This window comes from Geotrypetes seraphini, chromosome 2 (genome assembly GCF_902459505.1).
Source record: "Geotrypetes seraphini chromosome 2, aGeoSer1.1, whole genome shotgun sequence".
NCBI lineage: Eukaryota > Metazoa > Chordata > Amphibia > Gymnophiona > Dermophiidae > Geotrypetes > Geotrypetes seraphini.
The window spans coordinates 171,318,148-171,340,833 of record NC_047085.1 but is presented as its reverse complement, the minus strand read 5'-3'; the positions used below and the strand labels follow the sequence as shown (position 1 = coordinate 171,340,833).

General features: G+C 44.5%; 1 protein-coding gene across 4 annotated transcripts in view; it reads left to right on the top strand.

Annotated features, from left to right (window-relative positions):
• FBXO15 (F-box protein 15) overlaps positions 1-22,686 on the top strand; it is a 179,367-nt gene that overhangs the window by 142,165 nt on the left and 14,516 nt on the right. For 3 of the 4 annotated variants that reach the window (XM_033934283.1, XM_033934284.1, XM_033934285.1), the window contains exons 10-11: positions 1,120-1,244; positions 8,320-8,614. In XM_033934283.1, the coding sequence (XP_033790174.1) occupies positions 1,120-1,244; positions 8,320-8,598 (404 nt within the window). In that variant the 3' untranslated portion in view covers positions 8,599-8,614. The remainder of the gene's footprint in view (positions 1-1,119; positions 1,245-8,319; positions 8,615-22,686) is intronic. The other variant, XM_033934286.1, reaches the window with a different exon arrangement.

Below are 22,686 nucleotides of genomic sequence, written 5' to 3'. Positions count from 1 at the left end.
CATTATCTTACATTGCATTTATAATTTTTATGTAGCATGTATGATTCTATGGATAGCTCTGTGTAGCGATATGCTGCTTGTAACCCGCCTAGAACTATGATTTGTAGGATTTGGTGGCATATAAGATTGCATATAATATAGCATCAAACTGCTATCAAGTGTATTTAATTTCCAAACCTCAAACACCCAGGTACTACTTTTTTACTTTTTCATACCCTTGCTGGGGTGATGTGTTCATCATCGGTATTGGTAAATTGCCAAATGCACAAATCTTTTTAATTATAATTAACTCTTTGATTTCAGGCTCTCTAAACTATGAATATACAGTGCTTAAGGTGCTATGAAAGGAAGGCACTTGTACGGAAGGAGGCATAGCCCCTGATGAAACCAAGTGTGAAACGGTTGGGCAGCCGTCGGGCATGAAAGATAAGTGCCTTCCTTTCATAGCAACTTAAGCACTGTATATTCATAGTCTAGAGAACCTGAAATCAAAGAGTGAATTATGATTGAAAAGATTTGTGCATTTGGCAATTTACCAAAACAAATGATGAACACATCACCCCAGCAAGGATATGAAAAAATAAAAAAGTAGTACCTTGGGTGTTTGAGGTTTGGTAATTAAATACACTTGATAGTTTGTTCTCCATTATTGAAAACAGCCCATTGAACAGATTGATTTTCCTTATTTTGTTGATTTGGATATAATATAGCATAACATTTATTGTGACTATGAAAGAACAATCTTAAACATTTGCATTGTTAAATAATTTATGGTTTTCTTTTTATCTATGGCTGTAATTCTGAAGACTCACATTCAAACCTCGCACACACTATCGAAAGAGAGTAGGTTACAAGAAGCATCATCAGAATTTGAATCCTGACTTTCTCATTCTCAGCTTGCAGTTATATTTACTAGTACAGATATCTGACCTTCAAGCTACTCCATTTCATATAGTTTTATGAGACAAAGAAGAATATGTTAAGTGTTTATAAGGTCCAAATTAAAACAGAAACCACATAGACAAAAACATAACAACAAAAAGACCTCAATAGTCAAGGTGAATCTTTTTCATGTTTTGGAAGTAAATCATTTTCATGTTTGTTTTGTTCTTCTTTTAGATTACATCCAGAATGGTTTAATAAGACTTAATGTTATAAGTATAAAAAACCCTTCACAACATAAACCACTTGCAGGAAAAATTGGCCTCCTCTGGAAGACAGATGCATTTGAAGGCAATGTGCAGGTATATCAGTTTCCAGCAGTATGTTTTCTTCTTAAAATAAAACTTATTTAAAACATTTCTTAAAACTCTCCTCTTGCTTTTTCCCCAGACTAAACTTCTTTAGAAAATTGAATATGTCTCTGTTGTAATGGGGGGGGGGGGGGTAATATTTGTTTTTATAAAGGGCTGCAGACCACCTATTTCTGTTACATCCCTTCCAGATTCCATACGCTAGGTGTTCAATCCCAACTCGTAGTCTGGGTATTGCAGAAATCCACAACTTTTCTGACCACTTGCTCCATCCCCTTAGCCTGAGAGCTGATAAACAAATCCAGTTTCACTTTCTGCAAGCAGTCCATGTAGAAGTCTTTTGCAGTTGCTTTGCCTCTATTTCTTATTTTTTTGCTTAAAGTTTGTTTCTTGGTGGCTTCAGTACCTTGAGATCCCTTCCCAGTGGTCCCCTGTCAGAGGAAACGAAGCAGTCCCACGGTGTGGGACTGCAGCTTCACAGAGAAACACTGGTGGATCTGTGGAGCCATCCTGCTGTGTGCCACCATTTATAGATTTGAGGTCTCTTCCCCTGGGAGTCTGCTGGCCGGTGACCTTGTCATATGTTTCAAGCTCAGGCTGTATGAGTCTGGAGCAAAACCCACCTGGGTTTCAAGGTGCAGGCTGCCTTTACTGTCTCCAACTGCGTGGATGAGGATATGTGGGGGCAGAGGTCATAGTTGATGTCCGGCCAGCTCAGTGGTTCCCAAACCTGTCCTGGGGGACCCCCAGCCAGTCAGGTTTTCAAGATATCCCTAATGAATATGCATGAGAGAGATTTGTATATAATGGAAGTGACAGGTATGCAAATCTCTTTCACGCATATTCATTAGGGATATCTTGAAAACCTGACTGGCTGGGGGTCCCCCAGGACAGGTTTGGGAACCACTGGGCCAGCTAGAAGTCCAAAGATCTTCCACTCTGGTCATTTGGAGAAGTTTCTGAGGCAGAAAGTCCTTTCTCTCCATTCAGCTGCTGTTAAAATCGCTGACGGGCAAAGCACTGCAGAGACTGTGAGTACCTCCATTATTTTCTATGAGAACTTCGGGGGTGGCTTGTAAAATGATTTAAAAGTACTTTTTCACAGTTTCTGAGGGTAAGGTTCAGGTCTCTCACCTCCCTAGACCCCCAAATTGCTATTTTTTGTTTAAATCTTTTTATTGAACCGATACAATGTCAGAAAAAGCAAAACGGAAACCATGTTTACAATAACATCTATCCACCATGGAGGACTTAACTCTTATATCCTCCATGGCTACTACCTAACAACAAAACTCCCCTTCCAAGCAGGAAACCTCCCCCCCTCCTTTGACCCTCCTCCCCCCTCCCCCCCAAACAGAAAGTAAACCAGTGCACAGACGGAGTTCATTTGTCAAACAGGTATGGCAGTATACAATTGGAGTCGATTCAATATACGGCTATGACTCGCAGGAGACAAAATGTTCAAATATGGAGTCCAGGTGTTTATAAAATCTCTGCTCCGGCGGCGAGAAGAATACGCCAAACGAGCTTCCTTGGCCATGAGCTCATATAATCTATTTCTCCAATACCAAAAAGAGGGTTGCTCAGAGGAAAGCCAGCAACTTAAGATACATTTCTAAATGAAATGAAACATTTACTAAGAAATAATTTTTCGGAAGAAGTGTACACAGATAGCAAAGAGAGCGCAGATAATAATAATAATAACTTTATTCTTCTATACCGTCATAGTCGTGAGACTTCTAGATGGTTTACGTTGAAGAGAGCTGGACAGTCAGCCAGTGGCGTACCAAGGGGGGGCGGTGCGCCCCGGGTGCCAGCCCTAAGGCGGTGCTCCCGGCCTTGCCGTTCAGTCCCCTCCCACCCCCGAAGGACCGCTCGCCCCACTGACCTTCCTGCACCACCTGTGAAGCAGCCCGCAGCAGGATCGCGAAGTCAGCGTCAGCGATCCCTGCGCTGTTTAGGCGCTGCTTCCTGCGCCGCGATCCCGCCCCTTCTCTGACGTCAGAGGAGGGGCGGGACCGTGGCGCAGGAAGCAGCGCAGGGATCGCTGACGCTGACTTCGCGATCCTGCTGCGGCTGCTTCATAGGTGGTGCGGGGAGGCCAGGGGGGCGAGCGGTCCTTCGGGGTGGGTCGGGGCATCAGGCCTTCAGGGTGGGGCGGGCGGGCGGGCAGGCAGGCAGGCTTTCAAGGGGGAGGGGTGACAGGCAGGCAGGCAGGCCTTCAAAAGGGGACAGGCCTTCGGGGGGGGGTGCAGGCCTTCAAGGGGGGCAGGCAGGCCTTCGGGGGGGGTGTAGGCCTTTAGGGGGGTGCAGACCTTCAAGGGGGTGCAGGCCTTCAAGGGGGGGGACAGGCCTTCAGGGGGGGTGCAGGCCTTTGGGGGGTGCAGACCTTCAAGGGGGTGCAGGCCTTCAAGGGGGGGTGCAGGCCTTCAAGGGGGAGACAGGCCTTCAAGGGGGGGAAAGGCAGGCAGGCAGGCCTACAAGGGGGGGACAGGCCTACAAGGGGGGGACAGGCCTACAAGGGGGGGACAGGCCTACAAGGGGGTGGGACAGGCCTTCAAGGGGGTGGGACAGGCCTTCAAGGGGGGGACAGGCCTTCGGGGGGGTGCAGGCCTTCGGGGGGTGCAGGCCTTCAAGGGGGGGACAGGCCTACAAGGGGATGGGACAGGCCTTCAAGGGGGGTGCAGGCCTTCAAGGGGGGACAGGCAGACCTTTAAAGGGGGACAGGCCTTTGGGGGGGACCATGATTTAGAAGTACACGGAGGGAAGGGGGTGTTCAAAGAGATGTGCATATGCCAAACTTTGGGGGGGGGGGAAGAAATAATGGGTCTGAAAATAGAGGAGAGGGAGAGAGATGATGGACCATGGGATTTAGGGAGGGAAGGAACAGAAAGGGAGAGAAATTGGACACAAGGGATGGTGTGGAGGAGGGATAGAGATACTGGATAGGAGGGTAATTAGGAAAAGAAAGGGAGAGATGGTGGACTCTGGGGTGGTGGGGAAGGAGGGAGAGATGCCGGATGAAAGGGTATTTAAGAAAAGGTGGATCTGTGGAGGGAGATGAAAAAAAGGAAAGATACCAGACTTCCTGGGAAGGGAAGGGAAATGGAAAGGGAGGACAGAGTTGGCAGATGGATGGTTAGCATGCAGAAAGAAGGAGACCCTGGCAAGCAAGTTATCAGAAGAAAACCAGAGCCTTGGACCAACAAGATTTGAAATATAACCAGACAACAAAAGGTAGAAAAATTAATTTTATTTTCTGTTTTGTGATTATAATATGTCAGATTTGAAATGTGTATCCTGCCAGAGCTGGTGTTGGACTGCAAACGTGAGCTAGGATTTAACAGAGAGAGGAAAAGTCCTTTTTGTTTCTTTATTTTATTTACACCACAGCGCCAGTGTGGTTAGGAGAAGCCAAAGGGGGTGAAAAAGCTATAAAACCCACCAGGAGTTTTGAAAAAAATCACCCAACTGGGCAGGAAAATCGAATTGAAAAACCAATTCAATAGGCTGAATCGAATCAAAAATTTTTTTCCTGAATCTGGCAGCATTAGTTTGCGCTACTGTCTTAGACTTTAGGACCTGGGATTGGGGAGAGATGGCATCCTCAGTACTTTATAATGCAAGTGAAACGAGGATTTAGTCAGACTTTTGAAGGGTCTGCAGAAAAAAAATATTGTATAGGCCGGGGACATGAGACAGCAGGAAATGGGAACTTTTCTTCCTTCTATTTTTGTGAATGGAAAGGCTGAGGATGTCAGAGAGTTCAGTTAAAATATGTGCTTTATAAGAAAATATAATAATGTGTTTTATAAAGTTTATAGCATAGCTGGCCTACCCAGTGAGGTTTTCCTAGTGGTGGTGGTGGCAGCGTGTCAATGTGTTGAGAGGAAGAGGTGGTCTGGGAAATTCTGCTGAGCAAACTCCGGGCCCATTTCCACCCCCCAGTTAGTCCACTCCACTCAACTAGTTCACACACTGAGTGGGTCTTTGGGTGTTGTTTTGGGATCTCTTCCAGTGGTTTATCTCCTTCTAGTCCAAGGAAGGAAACTTTGTTATCCTTAGCATTGACCTACAGAATATGTTTGTAACAGCGCTGCTTGTGTAGCATTAGGCTATGTAGTGATCGAAAGAAAAAAACAGACCTTTGCACATTTTTGCACTATATGGTGGGTGTATGAGGAGATTCACATTTCCTGCACAGCTAAGTCCATGTGAAGTTACCTTGTGCTGTATTTGACATCTAGCAAGGTCTCTGTTTGAAAGGAAAGATCTAAACTTAAAAATGAAGTGGCCAGAAGTTATGGTAAAAGCAGATAGTGTAGCTGGTTTTAAGAAAGATTTGTACAAATTCCTGGAGGAAAAGTCCATAATCTGTTATTAAGACATGGGGGAAGTGTCTGCTTGCCCTGGATCGGTAGATGGAATGTTGCTACTCTTTGGGTTTTGACCAGGTATTAGTGTCCTGGATTGGCTACCATGAGAATGGGCTACTGGGCATGATGGACCATTGGTCTGACCCAGTTAGGCTATTCTTATGTTATATTCTCATCTGTAGGGGCCTTTGTTTTCACTTCTTATTTTAATGTATTTTTTTTCTGGGAACTTATTAGTGTTTTTTATAATGGGAACAAAAATGGAAGAGAATTAATGTGTGTGGGATGAGGGGGTAACTAATTTCTTCAGCTAAATAATTCAATCCACTTCAAACAGACATAGGAGAACTCACGCACCATTCACACACCCTCCAACCAAAAACGTCAAAAGAAAAAACTGTTCGACAACCTCCTAGCCATTCGAGCTGCAACACTCGACCCCCAACTCTACAACCAATTGACATCGACTACAGACTGCAAAACCTTCAAAAAGAAATAAAAACCCTTCTATTCAAAAAACACATAAAACCGAACTAACACAATCAGAACTGTCCCAAGCATCACCTGCAACTACTCCATATGTACTTCTGATGTCATGACAATTCAGACATAATTTATGTTATGTTATGTTTGGAATATAAGAAAATTTTCACTGCCTGTTTCTATTCTGCCATCTACACAAATTCCTCCTATTTGCTCGTTAAGATCTTACAACAGAATGTCACAGAGTTCACAGAGTAATAAACCCAAGATCATGAGTTTATATTAGAGGTTCGCAAGGGTATCAGACCGCCCTACAAGCTGATACAGCTTGAAGGGAAAACCATTCCTCATATACCCACGATTCCTCCTCCTCCTCCGTATTAATGTTTTTTCAATGATTTCTTTATTTTACTTTTTATGTTATTATCTTTTTATGTTATTATCTTTTTCTCATTTTTCTACAACATATTGTAACTGCTGGAGCTGTTTAGTAAATACTTAGCTTTCAGCCTTGTTACCAGTCCCCTGAATGCCAACGCGTTTCGAGTTCTTTATCAAGGCGACATGGGGGAAGCTATTGGCATAAATATACTCTGCATATCGTAGTACAGCTTATCAAAAGACTTTCCCTTCTGGTATTTCCCTTCCTGGAGGGTCCAGCACATCTTCCTCTCCCTTCTCATGTTCTCCTACCCGGCAGGCCCAGCATATCTCCACTCTCTCCAGCTTCCTCCCCACCCCAGGGTCCAGTACATCTCTCTCTCTCCAGCTCCCCTCCCACCCCAGGGTCCAGCAATATCCTTCTCCCCCCCCACCCTACCGGGTACACCACATTTCACGCTTCTTCCTCCCCATGGATCCAACATATTTCTCTCTGCTCTGCACAGCATTGGAATTTGGGGTCTTCTCTCGCCCTCTTCCCCCCCCCCAAAAAAAAAAAATTGCCTTTCATTGTCAGCAGTGGCAGCCTTTACAAAGCTCTGGCTGGCATTGGGCCTTCCTCTCTGCTGGGTCCTGCTTTCCCAGAAGCAGAAAGTAGGTGGGACCAGCAGAAAATAAGGTCCAATGTCAGCCAGAGCAGTGAGTTGTGAAGGAAAGGAAGGGAGACGACATGCCATAGTGGGGAGAAGGGGAAGAAGTTTCTGGACAGTGGAGGCCCAGTGCAGCTGCCTTGTTTGCTGCCCCCCTCCCCCAATGCTAGTCCTACCTCTAACCCTTTTGGGTTTTGCCAGGATCATATTTATATATTCATTATCCTCATCCAGAGTCTTGATCCTGGCAGCTTGGAAGTCTCATATCTGAGAATATTATGCCTGTTTGTCCTCGAGAGAGCAAAGATACTTACCTGCCCTCCTCTCCTAGTTGGCTTCTTAACTTTGTAACTGAACTCATGATCTTATCTAATCTTCCATTTGTGTGTTGCTCATACCTATGTAGACTCTAGGCGACTTACAGAGAGGGGTTAAAAGGGGGTACTAGAAGGGGGGCTTGATTGAGAGGGAGGAGAAGGAAGCAAGAAAAACTCAGTTGTCAGGGAGTAGTTGACAGGGAGGAGTTATCAGCTATGTCCAGAATAAATTGTGGTTAGTTTCTTTTCTGATCATTTCTGATCTGATCTTACAAGCCAATGTTACACGGTATGGTCACTGACAAAAAATTTAAAGTGACAATGCACTTGTTAATGTCTGTATTGGGTTTTATGGATGATGTCACCTGCTATCCTCAGAGAATACCTGCTACAGGTAAGTATCTTTGCTTTTTCAAAAATGTTAAAACTAGTCAGAGTACTTTTTACATTTTATTTGCGTAGGATACAGTGATAGTCACATATCATTCCATTTGTCCCCAACAAAGGTAGAATGGCCTTACACTGCCTACCCAGGCATAAATACACATTATAGCAACATTTATTCCTAAATTAAGGACAGCACTTTGTACCTCTGATTGATTTTAATTATTTTTGGCTTGATTCTGTTGCTGTCCAACTGTTTCAGCTCTCCTGGACTTTAAAATACAAAAATAAATAAAAACTTTAAATATGCATATGTTACTTTATAGTCTTAGCACTGTATTTAGATTGGAAAATGATGTTGAATATACTACGTGTTTGCATGATTTTATACACAACATATAAATATTATATCTTCTTAAACAACACAAGTTTCTGTTTTATGGCATGACCCTGTGGATGGATGTTTTGTTTGTAGAACTGTTGCATAATGGATGTAACTCTTTTGGAAGAAGCATGGAAACGTTTCTGGTGTGTCAGTACCCCAGTCGGCATGCAAACTTCCACCAGAACTGATGGCTTGTTTGATTATGTGGGGCAAAAGTTCGTTATCGACTATTGTGACTCAATGGGAAAGATTCACACAGAGTTGCTGTGGATGGAGGAAACAGAAGAATATTATATAATCAATCTGGTCCTTTATCTAAGCTTGGAAAAAGTAAATGAATGGTTTGGAACAAACTACTCCAGTGATTAATTACTTTGTTTTTCAGGTAATTTGCTTAATTTCTTTCATTCTTGAAGCTGGACAATATTTTTGAATAATTGATTGTGAACATTGTTTTCAGACTTCATTTTAAAATAGCAGTACTATATATAGTCCTTTTCATTTTGTTTTTTGGACTAGATAGCACAGATCTAGGAGTAAGACAAAAGTTGATTTATTCATACATTGTTGGCTAATTTTGGAAAGTTATTGTCAAAGGCCAGTCTACATTTTGTATTGTATTTAGAATAAAGCAATTCTATTAGGGTTGCTAAAATTAATTCTTCAACCCTTTTAAATAATTGTGGTACATCAGCAAAGAGATACAAATTGTGCAACAGACTTTCCAGTAACTTGACCACAGTTTTCAGTGGAGAATCAGCCCTGGGGACAATTCAGTTCAAAATTTTCATTAGTGATATTCTGAGAGGTTAGTACAGAATATCTTTTCTTTGTAGAGTAGAAACTCATGGGTAAAGCTTCTCAAACTGGGGGTCACAGTAGGGTCACAGAATCCATGTTTCTTGTAAAATCCCACTGTATTCTGGGACAGGTGGAATGTTGTGTTCCCTGGCTAGCCATGGGCTGTAGGAACTTCTATTAATAGAAGATTTGACTCCTCCCTCTGCTATTATCCCCTGGAGCATGCTCCCTGGGCATCAATTTTATATTCCTACAAGCCAGACTGTAGGAGCTTATCTCTTCTGCTCATGTTTCATTTCTAAAATTTTCAGTGTATTAATTTGATTTCTCGTGGGTTTTGCCCTCATGCTGTGGAAGTTCCCTGCAGGGACATCTTTGCAGCGGGAGATTGCAGACTTTGGAGAAGTCTGCCTCTGGGGGGTTTCCTGCTCCTGCAGTAAGCCCCCTGGACAGCCTGCACGTCAAATCGGGGCTCTGGGATCGGGAGCTTGCTCACCCCAGGTTCGTCCACTAGTAGGTGGAGCGCAGGCTGTGCGGTTACGTGGAGGCATACCTGGGATTGGGACCGGACTGCGTACCTTCCCTGAGCAATCCACAAGTGGTGGAGGTCACTGCCCGAGGTGGTTGGGCCAGTGTGGTAGTCAGAAGAACTAAAATCCAGTTTTCCAGCTTCCAGAGGCTTGAGGTCTACCTACATGCTGTATCAGCATTGCTTGCCATTTCTCTCATACAGCACCGTAGAACAGTTTGCCTGGTCTGGCGATTTTGGGGGTCCTAAAAAGGGGTTTTGGAGTGGTTTCCATGCATGCACTACCCCCCTACCACCTCTAAAATTACAAAATCGCTGTTTTCAATGAGTTCCTGTTCTTTTCCCTGGCTGTTTTAGGGCAAAATTGGCACCCACAGTGGCCATCTTGGATTTTTAAACAAATATTTTAAAAGAAAATTTTTTGCACTTAGGAGCTTCGTTTTCACTCCGAACTTTTCAGATGGCCTTCTCTGGACATGATGGCATGGATTCATGCTTCGTTTGCAGCAGATGGCTGTTGGATTTGCAGCCATGTTCCACATGCACCGCGGCCCATGAGGTGTGCACGGATGCGGTGCCTTTCACCTCTGGAGAGGTTCTTCTCGGACCTTCTGATTTAATTGCAGCTGGGAGTCCCTCAGAATAGCATTAGTGGCGTTTCAGTGAAACGCAAGTATGGTTCCGGTGAAAACTCTCATTAATCTTCCAAATAGTGTAAGCCTGAGACGCTTAGGGTGGCTCTTGCCACGGGAGACCTTTTTCCCCCTGGAATTTGTGAATATGCTCTATCAGGCATACTTGGTTAAAAAGTACATGCCTGTAGTACAACCCTCCGAAACCTGGTCCACCCGTGGGATCTTCCCCTCCACTGTACTCCAGTTTCTCTCTATTCTCACAGTTGGGGACCCTGGAGCGCAAGCGGGCCATGCCTGCCATTGCATCCGCGTCTTTTTCCATCCCCCTGCTTCCTCGGGGGCATCCAATGAAGTGCCTAACCTAGCAGAGCTCCGCAATCAAGATTTGTGCAGGTCCTGGGATTTAGCGGATGATCCTTCTATGCGAAGGTTCTTCAAACTTGGTTGTTTTGAGGATCTTATTTCAGAATCCCTGCAGGAATTAAAATTGCAGTCGGATCAGCCTGTCTAGGTGGAATATTCATTGATAAGTGATCAAAGACCGCTCTCTACCTCCGTTCCTGATAAACCTGATCTGGTCCGTATTCTTTCAGAGATTTGGGATAACCCAAAGGGTCCACTGAAATGCGCTCAGGCCATGGCGAAGCTTTACCCCATAGTGGCAGAGTTTACCAAGCGCTTTGCATCACCGAAGGTGGATTCGGCTGTGGTTTGGGTCACCAAGCGTACCTCTCTCCTCTCTGATGGAGGGATGGTTCTGAAAGATGTTCAGGATAAGCGTGTGGATTTTATTCTGAAACGTCTTTTTGATTCTGCGGTGGCCGGTGTCAAGGCAACCGTGTCCACATCCTTTGTCGCCCGGGCGTTCCATTTCAAACTCTGTCATGATCCTGATAGCATGGTTTTCTGTGATCTGGATTTTTCATCTCTGGAGTAGATTATCTGGTGGATGCTTTATATGACTTGCTGAAGGTTTTTGTCAAGCTGGGCGCTTATTCAGTGACCTCCTGGAGAATACTGTGGATTCGGCAGTGGTCAGGAATTGCTCCTCTAAGGCCACTCTGAGTAAGTTGCCCTCTAAGGGACAGCTACTGTTTGGCCAAAGTCTGGATAACCTTAAGGCAAATGTTCAGGACCATAAACCTAAGGCTTTGCTGGGGAGCAGGTCTCGCCATCCTAGGAGTTCGGGGTGTCCTACATTTTGTCCCTTCCAGTGCTCACATTAATACTCTGGTCCTCCAGTCTCAGGTCAGAGGTACCTGCCTTCCTCCAGGCAGCATTTCGGTGGCCTTGGTCATCTGCAGTCCTCAAATGGATGTTCAGCTGCTCCCTTAAAGAATCCGTTCTGATGCCAGCCTCTAGCCCCTCTCCCCAACACTGGAGGGCAGCTCTCAGCTTTTCTGAAGGTCATAAGCGATGAGCTCAAATTGGAATTTTTATGACCTCTGTCGAACTTCTTTCTAGATTCTCCTGCGGGGCGTCCCAAAAGGGAGCTCAGGGTGCAGGTCACAATACGCAAACTGCTGGATATTGCAGCTATCAAACCCAAGCCAGAGGACGACTTGGGCTTGGGCATATACTCAGTATTCTTCATCGCTCTGAAGAAAGCTCTGAAGATTGGAGACTGATTATGGGTCTCAAAGCGGTCGATTCGGCACTGAAGCTGCCCTGCTTCCGAATGGAGACCGTACATTCAGCCATGGCTTCAGTAGTGCCAGAGGAGTTCCTGGCCTCCCTGGCTCTAACGGAGACGTATCTTCATATCCCCATCTTTCCAGGTCACAGAAAGTTCCTTCGGTTCCATGTTCTGGATCAACTCTTTCAATTTGCAGCTCTCTCGTTCAGCTTGGTAACGGCGCTCAGGACTTTCAACAAGGTAGTGGTGGTGGTGGCGGCTCATTTCCGCTCTCAGGGTGTCCTGGTCCATCCCTTTTTGGAGGATTGACTGATCAGAGCTCCCTCCCTATCAGAGGAGACACTGGCTGTGCAGCAGGTGGTTCAGTTGCTGCAGCATCCGGGCTGGGTGATCTATCTGTGAAAGAGCCAATTGGAGCTTACCCAGGTTTGGAGTTCCTGGGGGTCCGTTTACACTCGGCCCAGAACAAAGTGCTTCTCCCAGTGGCTCGAAAAGGAAGATTCAAGCATACCATCCGAGTCATGTTAGCCGATCTGGCTCAGATGGTCTGGCAATATCTACAGGTTCTGGGGCTCATGGTAGCATTGATCAATGTGGTGCCATGGGCCAGGGACCCAACTTCATCCCCTGCAGGAGGCGTTGTCCCTTTGGAACCCGCAATGGGATCTGCTATCTGTACCTCTGCCCTGGACGACGGTGGCAAACAACAGCATGCAATGGTGGTTGAGTCCTCTGACTTTGTCCAGGGGCCTACCGCTTCGGATTCCTGACTGGGTAACTCTCGCAACAGATGCCAGTCTCTCTGGCTAGGGAGCACTCTATGTCTGTTCCGATACAGGGTTGTGATCGCCCTCAGAGCGCAAGCAATCCGTCTAGCATTGTTGTATTTCTAGAAGTGTCTCCATCAGCGAGCTGTCTGGGTGTTCTCGGACATTTCCACAGTGGTGGCCTACGTCAACCAACAATGGGGCACAAGGAGTCCTCCCCTGAGCGTAGAGGCTCAGTTGCTCTTTCTCTGGGTGGAAAGGCACCTGGTAACGCTGTCTGTGGCTCATGTGGTGGAAGTAGACAACGTCCAGGCAGACTTTCTCAGTTGTCAGAACAGTTGTCGGCGAGAGGCCAGCAGCACAAGTCTGGTCACTGGTGCAGTCCTGGCCACGGGAAGGTCTCCTCTACGTCTTTCCCCCATGGCCCTTGATAGGATGTGTTTTGCGTCGCGTCACAGAGCACAGAGGTCCAGTGATCTTGGTGGCCCCCGATTGGCCGAGAATACCATGGTATGCCGATCTGGTTCGGCTATAGCGGGGTCAGGGATTTTGGCTGCCCTATCACTCTCGTCTTGTTACTCAGGGGCCAATTGCTCTGCAGGATCTGAACCGCTTTGGTCTTGCGGCATGGCTTTTGAGCATGTGGTCTTTACAGCCCAGGGCTATTCAACCATGGTAATTGCTACGCCTGAGTAAGGGCCTTGCTGTGGCTTCTCTCAGGGTTCAGATCGCAGGCCTTCCTTGTTTGGAGCCTGTCATGCTCAGAGGTTCCTTAGCAACTCTTCTGGGCATTGTCTGTTTCTTGAGAGGAGTGGTTCAGTTGAGGCCTCCGTTGTGCCTCCCTTGTCTGACCTAGAATCTGAATCTGGTTCTCCACTCTCTGGCTCGTCCGCCCTATGAACCTCTAGAGCAAGCTTCCTTGAAAGTTCTTTCCATCAAGTCAAGTGTTCCTGGTTGCGGTCACATCTGCCTGAAGGATTTCAGAACTTCAGGCTTTCTTGCCGGGATCCTTTCCTGTGGATCACAGATTCCACGGTTATCTTGCAGATGGTGACTTCTTTCCTTTTGAAGGTGGCTTCTGTCTTCCATGTGAATCAGGAAGTTTGTCTTCTGGCGTTCGTCCTCTCGGGTCCCAAGACTCAGGACTTGGTTTTGCAGTCGCTGAGCGTTCGCTGACTATTCTTGCGGTATTTGGAGGTAACCAGCGAGTTTCACCTCTTGGACCATCTGTTTGTCCTCGCAGGTCCAGCAGTAAGGGTAGGTCTGTCTCTAAGGCTGCCAATTCCAGAGGGATCCGTGTGGCCATTTCTGCTGCCTATGTAGCGGCATTCCTAAGAATGCCATCTGTATTACTGTGGAGTTAGATTGGGGGGTTACTGGGATAGTGCCCCCTTCTGACAGTACAGGCTGTGTCTCCCTTTAGCACTGTTTTTATTGTTCAGGTTTTAATGTTTTATAACCTGTTTTCTAGTTTTATTTATTGCTGTTTTGCAAATGTTAATATTAACAGAATTGATTGTTTGGTGGGGAGTTCCCCGTTCCCCTCTCTCTCTGGTTTCTTGTTTTTCCTGTAGAGCTTTCTGGCTGCTTGAAGATTAACTGATGTCCAGGGAGCATGTTCCAGGGATGAGTCAAATCTTGTATCAATTGCAGTTCCTACAGGCCCTGTCTAGCCAGGGAACACAACATCCCACCTGTCCCAGAATAAAGTGCGGATTTACAAGAAAGAAGATTAGCAGAGGTAAGAACCTAATCTTTCATTGGGGTAGGTACCTGAGTAAACTCTATAGATGCATCATTATTCTGATTTTTAGAGGTGTGAGGGGTGGGTTTACACAATTTTATGTGACCATGATCATGGGGTCATGGCCACAGAGATTGATAAGCACTATCCATGAGAAAGTAAACAAAAGCACTAAGAGTAGGTGAATACATAGCACCTAATTTTCAAATGTATAAGTACACTTAGGGAACACAAATTCAAGGAAGCGTTATGCATTAGTGAGTTGTTACTAGAAACCAATGCGCACAAATTATCTTTGAATAATCGTATCTGTTTTCAAGATGGCAAATAGTGTAACAAAGGAATGCACAGAACAATGTGCAACCCAGGGGTGGTTCCAAACCTGATCCACTAGGCCATGATTTCAAGTCTGCTTTACTCGTTTCTAACTTGCCATGATATGATCCAGTTTGCTGACACAGGGTTTCCCAGCTGCCTTAGCCACATAACTGTGGAATGCACAAAATGTCCACCTTTTTTTTTTTAAATAAATTTTTTTATTAAATTTTGAAAAACATATTAAAATAGCATCATAGTCAGAGGCCAACGAAGACCCCATACAGAACATATCTCAATGCCAATAGGAAACAAGCCAAACCAAAACAATACAGAAGATAAACAATGATGAGATAGGATTACAAAGCACCCCAGGTAAACTCCACAATCCCCACCCCCCTCTACATATTCCAATCCGAAAACTTAGCAAAGCATCTCAAAATTCCCAAAACCACAAAATCCCCCCCTAGAAAAGGTACACCAAAGTCAAAATTGCCCATCCCCCACAACCCCAAACCAAAGACCACCAAACTACACATACCCACCTCTGCCCGCTTACCACCCCAACCCCAAACCAAGTCCCCCCAAATCCCCACCCCATATCCCCAAGCCCCAGAGTGGTGTGAAGTCTCTCTCCAGGAAACATATAGGTCCCAAACCTTGTGGTAAGGAGCCAGTTGGTTGCAATGCATCGCTGTCAACCTACACATTAATGGACATAATTTAACTGACTAAGTAAGTAATCCCAGGTAGGCAGATGTTGTTTACGCCAAAACCGTGCTAAAGCAAGCCTAGCCAGGGTTACTATATACACACCATTAATTGTCCCACCATATTCCAATAATCCTTAACTCTAGAGCAGGACCACCAAATATGCATTAAAGAGCCTTCTTCCCCACAAGCTCGCCAACAGTCTGTATCAAAATCAGGATAAATACGGGACAGATGCAGGGGTGTCATATACCAACAAAATACATTTTATACCCGTTTTCAATAAGAGCCAAAGAAATGAGAAGTGAAAAGAGCCCCTGTATAACACCATCCACGCAGATGATCCCCTATATTCCCCCAAATCTTGATCCCATTGAGCTCTATACACATCTGCTGGAGCCTCTCGAAGCAGCAATGCACCATACAAACGGGAAATCCCTCCTTTCCCTACTCCCCTACATATCGCCACTTCCAAATAAGGCCAATCCAAGTCACAAGTACTTGGCAAAAACCCAAATAGTAGCAGCATTCACCATCAACACCAATCCAGAGGATGGCTACTAAAATGTTGCATGGTCTTCATCATAAGGTGTATGGGGACAGACTTAAAGATCTCAATATATATATTTTGGAGGAAAGGTGGGAGAGGGGAGATGTGATAGAGATGTTTAAATACCTATGTGGCATAAATGTGCATGAATCAAGTTTCTTTCAATTGAAAGTAAGCTCTGGAATGAGAGGGCAAAGGATGAAGTTAAGAAGTGTTAAGGCTCTGGAGAAAGTGTGGTAGATACGTGGAACAGTCTCCTGGAAGAAGTGGTGGAGACAGAGACTGTGTCTGAATTCAAGAAGGCGTGGGATAACCCTGGCTAGGCTTGCTTTAGCATGGTTTTGGCGTAAACAACTTCCTGCCTCTCCTGACCCTGCAACTCCATTCCATCGACGGACCAAGATGGGACTCAGGCGTGGGAGAGCACTCCGCCCCCCCTCCCCCCACTGCTAGTTGCTGAGCCTTCTCCAAACCATGCAACCCTCTTCCATCGACGGACCGAGATGGGACTCAGGCGCAGGAGGGCACTCCACCTCTACCCACCAATACAATGATCGCCACACTTAACACCACCATGAGAACCACACTACCAAAATACCCACAAGCAATCTTACTAATAACCCTGCTCCTAACCAACTGGAAAGCAACTGCAAACAACATCTTTCCAATACCAACTATTGCAAATACCAAGGGAATTACCCAACCAACTTGGCATCTCACAATAGACAGAAACTCAAACCATCAGACTTACACATACCAACCCGCCCCACAATCAACAAGAAGAAAACCCACAAACCCATACAAGACCAAAATACAACCCCACCAAAGATCACTCATATACCCGAAAACAACTCACAACACACCAATAGACTACACCAGTCTCAAATGTGCATATGTGAACATCAGAGCCATAGGCCCCAAAACAGAATGCATAAAATATTGGATAGAAGAAGATAACCTAGACTGCCTTTCCTCACAGAGACCTGGCTTACCTCTGACTCAGACCCCAGAATAACTGAAGTTTGCTCAAAGAGCCACAAGTTAACAATGGTCTGCAGAGAAAATAAGAGGAGGAGGAATTGCCATCATAGCCAGAAACACCATAAACCTAAAAATACAAGACAAAACAACTTTCAAGCACATCACTCAAAGGAACATTAACTTGCATACTCTGCTACATAACCCCAAGTAACTGGAACACAGCAAAACCAATATTTGAAGAATTCTTATTTCAAAATTCACTAACGACAACCTACAACCTAATCCTAGGAGACCTCCACCTCGAAAACCAATCCTTCAAACATGTAGAAACCTATCATACCTCAAGGCATTAATATATAAAATCCTAGATCCTCAAACCACACATGAAAAAGGACAACCCACACAACCAGAAATCCGAATGTCAAACGGAAAAGGAACCGTTCCCTCTGGTCTGATCACTACATATACTCCTTCGAAATCAATTGGACCAATAACAAAAGCATTCCATTTACTCAGAAAATAACCTACAACTCACACAAACATATCGATCCTACCATATTCTGGACAAAAGCAGACACCATAATCCAACACTACACACCCAAAGACTTCATCTCACAATGGAACCATCTAAGTACTGCAACCCTGGACGAACTAGTCCCAATAAAACCCAAAACCAAAATCCACAGAAAATCAGACAAGTGATTAGACAACGAACTACTTCAACTCAAAAGACAATGCAGACAACTAGAAAGAAAATGGAGAAAAAGCAGCCAAGAATCCACAAAAACAGCATGGAGAATAATGAACCAAAAATACAAACAAAAACTGAAAGAAAAAAGAAAGACATACTACTCAAAGCAAATAGAAGGACCCCAAGAAACAAAAAAGCTATTCCAGCTACTAAAAGATCTCACAGATACCACACCCTACCTAGCCAACAACAACTCCCCCCCTCCCTCAGCCAACCTCTTAGCCACATACTTCAAAAGCAAGATCGCAAACATCAGAGCCACGTTCAATGGAATTCCCACTCGCATAGAAAAGACCTCATTTCCCCCCATAGAAAAAGAATCCGTTGCAGCAGATAGAATCTGGTCCTACTTCTCACCCATACAATGGTTAGACTTCAACAAACTATATAATAAATACAGCCATGCGGCCTGTGACCTTAACCACTGCCCCCCATACCTATTGAAAGCCTCAAGTACAACATTCCGCTCCCTGCTCCTACAATGGATACAATCTCTATTCTTAGATGGACAATTCCCACAAGACCTCAGTGAAATCATCATAACTCCGATACTAAAAGACCCCAAAGGAACAACGGACCAACCATCCAACTACAGACCCATAGCCTCAATCCCACTGTACGTCAAGCTGATGGAAGGCCTCGTAGCCATAACATTAACCTCATTCCTAGAAAACCATAACTTACTCCACCCCACACAGTCTGGCTTCAGAACCAACTACAGCACTGAGAGCCTACTAGGAACACTAATAGACACTGCTAGACAACATCTCTGTACAGGCAAGAAAATCCTGCTCATACAACTAGACCTCTCTGCAGCCTTCGACCTGGTAGACCATGACATCCTCCTACAAACACTAGACTCCATAGGAATCTCAGGCAAGGTACTCTCATGGTTTAAAGGCTTCCTACAATCCAGGGTTAAAACAATTAAAGAAAAATATGAACCATGGTCCAATCCTTGTGGAGTTCCCCCAGGGATCACCTTTTTCTCGCACACTATTCAACTTATATATAGCCTCCCTCAGCTCCTACCTAGACAAACATGGCATAACCTCATACAGCTATGCAGATGATATCACCATTCTCCTCCCCTTCGACCAACCAGAATCCACCATGACAGGCACAATATACAGAACACTCAAAACAGTAGCAACATGGATGACAGAACACAAACTAAAGCTTAACTCTGACAAAACAAAATTCATCCTTCTAGAAAACAGCAAATCTCCAACCTTAACAAACCTAATAATAAACTCGATCTCATACCCCATTCAACCCACACTAAAACTTCTTGGAGTACTGATTGACAGAGGCTGTACCATGCAACCACAAATCAACAAAGTAATAAAAGCATCATTCGTGACTATGAGAAACCTAAGACAAATCCGAAAATTCTTCGACTGGAAACAATTCCAACTTTTGGTACAATCTCCTATCCTTGGACTAATAGACTACTGCAACATACTATACCTCCCCTGTCCGGCGACCTTGATAAAGCAATTACAAACAATACAAAATACAGCCCTAAGACTCATCTACTCACTGAAAAAATATAACCACATCACAGCAGCATACCACGACTCACACTGGCTCCCAATACAAGCAAGAGTATACTTCAAATTCTACTGCCTACTATTCAAAGCTATTAATGGAGAAAGCCCAACCTACTGGAACAACCGACTAACCCAATCCACCTCAACCAGGCACAGGAGAACCTACTCACTGTTCACACACCCACCAACCAAAAATGTTAAACAAGGAAAATTATATGACAACCTAATGGCCACCAAAGCAGCTAAACTAGACAGACAAATCACCAATCTGTTGTCTTCGACCACAGACTACAAAACCTTCAAAAAAGAAACCAAAACCCTTCTCTTCAAAAAATACATAAAACCTATCTAACACGAACAATCCATTCTCAAACTCCACCTACCACACACTCCACCTATATCTAATCTAAAATGTTTCTAATTACCCAACATGTATCTCCTTAACTTCGCGACAATTCTTATGTAATTCTTATGATAATTCTTATGTAATGTTTCTTGTAACCCAACAACTCTTGTGTAATCCACCTTGAACCGCAAGGTAATGGCGGAATAGAAATCACTAATGTAATGTAATAACATAAGAACAAAACATAAGAATAGTCTTACTAAGTCAGACCAATGGTCCATCAAGCCCAGTAGCCCGTTCTGACAATGGCCAATCCAGGTCACTAGTACCTGGCCAAAACCCAAGGAGTAGCAATATTTCATACTACCAATCCAGGGCAAACAGTGGCTTCCCCCCCTGTCTTTGTCAATAACAGGCTATGGACTTTTCCTGCTGGAACTTGCCCAAACCTTTCTTAAAACCAGCTACGCTATCCGGAGAGAGAAGGAGATAATGGTTACTGCGGATGGGCAGACAGGATGGGCCATTTGGCCTTTATCTGCCTAGAACCTGCCTAGAGCCTGCACAGGTTTGCGCAACACACAAATGGAAGATTAGATTAGATTAGATTAGGTTAGATCATGTTTCTATGTTTTGAACATCAATAGTAGCAGCATTCACCATCAACATCAAGCACGGTTGTGTCTATGGAGAATCAGAAGGCACCAACAGCTCACAGAACAGGAAGCAGTAATAGAGATTTTGATCCAGCTTGGGGAAAAATATTACTTTTGCTACTGGCCTGGTCTGCCCTGGCATGATAGATGGGAACTCAGACACTGAAGTTGCCTTACTGCAGGGCAAAATAGTGGAAACAATTATCTATCATAATAAAATCATAAGCGCGTATGCATACTTACAACTTCGTGATCCCTGCCTCCGTGATGTGTAGCTCTGTGGCAGTGTTTGAAGCGTTCAGCTGGAGCCTGCGGAGGTTTGTGTGCGGCGGACCCTTTTCCCTTTGCTTTAGTTATGGCGGACGGAATATGGCAACAGACTGGGGGGGTGGGTGTTTGAAGCAGTGGTAGACCAGACGGTAGGTAGCAGCAGCGGGAGCCGGTACAGGGGGGGACAGGCTTCGGCACTGGAGGGAGGCAGGCAGACACTGGCTTTAGCGCGGCTGCTAGGGAGGGAAGTAGGCTGGCTAGCTTCGGGGAAAGGGGTGGGACAAAGGCTGGAAGGCAGTGAGGGGGGACATAGGAAGGAGCACTGGGGGCACTAAGGACATGGGAAGGGGCACTGGGGACATAGGAAGGAGGCACTAGAGGCACTAAGGATATAGGAAGGAAGGAGGGAGGGAATAGAAAGGGACAATTGTTGGGCCTGAGTGTAGAAAGCGGCCAAGGAGAGAGAGAGACAGGAAGAAAGACAGCGGAAAAGGAGAGAGAGAGAGAGAGAAAGAGAAAGAAAGACAGACAGACAGACACATCTACTCTAGCACCCATTAATATAACGGGCTTAAACACTTGTAAAAAATAAAATTGTGGAACACGTAGACAAACATGATTTAATGAGACAGAGTCAGCATTGATTCAACCGAGGGAGGTCTTGCCTCACCATTTGCTTGGCTTCTTTGATGGTGTGAATAATATGTGGATAAAGGCGAGCCGGTTAATGTAGTATATCTTGATTTCCAGAAAGCTTTTGATAAAGTTTCTCATGATAGGATCATGAGTAAATTAAAGAGTCATGGGATAGGAGGCAATGTTCAATTGTAGATTAAGAATTGATTATTGGACAGAAAACAAGGGTAAGTTTAAATGGTCATTTTTCTCAATGGAGGAGGGTAAATAGTGCCGCAAGGTTATGTACTGGGACCGGTGCTATTTAACTTATTTATAAATGGAAATTGGAACTATGAGTGAGGTGATTAAATTTGCAGATGACACTAACCTGTTCAAAGTTAAAATGCATGCGGACTGTGAAAAACTGGAGGAAGACCTTAGGAAATTGGAAGACTGGGCATCCAAATGGCAGATGAAATTTAATGTGGACAAATGGAAAATGATGCACATTAAGAAGAATAATCCAAATCATAGTTACTGGATACTAGGGTGCACCTTGGGAGTCAATGCTCAAGAAAAAAATCTGGTGTCATTGTGTACAATATGGTGAAACCTTCCGCCCAATGTGGCGGTGGCCAAGAAAGCAAACAAGATGCTAGGAATTATTAGAAAAGGGATGGTAAACAAGACTAAGAATGTTATAATGCTTCTGTATCGCTCAATGGTGTGACTTCACCTTGAGTATTGTGTTCAGTTCTGGTCTCCTTATCTCAAAAAAGATATAGCAGCAATAGAAAAGGTTCAAAGAAGAACAACCAAGATTATAAAGGGGATGGAACTCCTCTCGCTTAAGGAAAGCCGCTTGGATAAGAGACAGCTGAGGGGAGATATGATTGAAATCTACAAAATCATGAGTGGTGTAGAACAGGCACAAGTGGATCGATTTTTTACTGCATCAAGATTTACAAAGACTAGGGGACACTTGCTAAAGTTATAGAGTAAAACTTTTAAAGCCAATAGGAGGAAATATTTTTTCACTCAGAGAATAGTTAAGCTCTGGAATGCGTTGCCAGAGGATGTGGTAAGAGCGGTTAATGTAGCTGGTTTTAAAAAAGGTTTGGACAAGTTCCTGGAAGAAAATCCTATAAACTGCTGTTGAGACAGACATGGGGGAAGCTACTTCTTGCCCTTGGCATACTGCTACTTCTTACTTCTTGGCATACTGCTACTATTTAGGTTTTTTGCCAGGTACTTGTGACTTAGATTGACCTCCGTGAAGATGGGATACTGGGCTAGATGGACCATTGGTCTGAGACAGTAAAGCTATTCTTAAGTTTTTATTTCCAATCAAGACTGGGAATATCTGTTGATGAAAATTCAAGTCTATGAGGAAAGTAAGAGTTGGAAGAAAATATTTTACAGTATGAAGGAGATATAAGTGAACATATTAAAATGCAGGCATCTGAATCTATGGAATCTGCAACTCAAAATCTTAATTTATCTTTTATGAAGGAAAATACATTGGTTCATTATAAGACTGAGGTTATGAGTTAATCTGAGTTGCATATTTTCTATTTTTCCCATTAATGTCCTC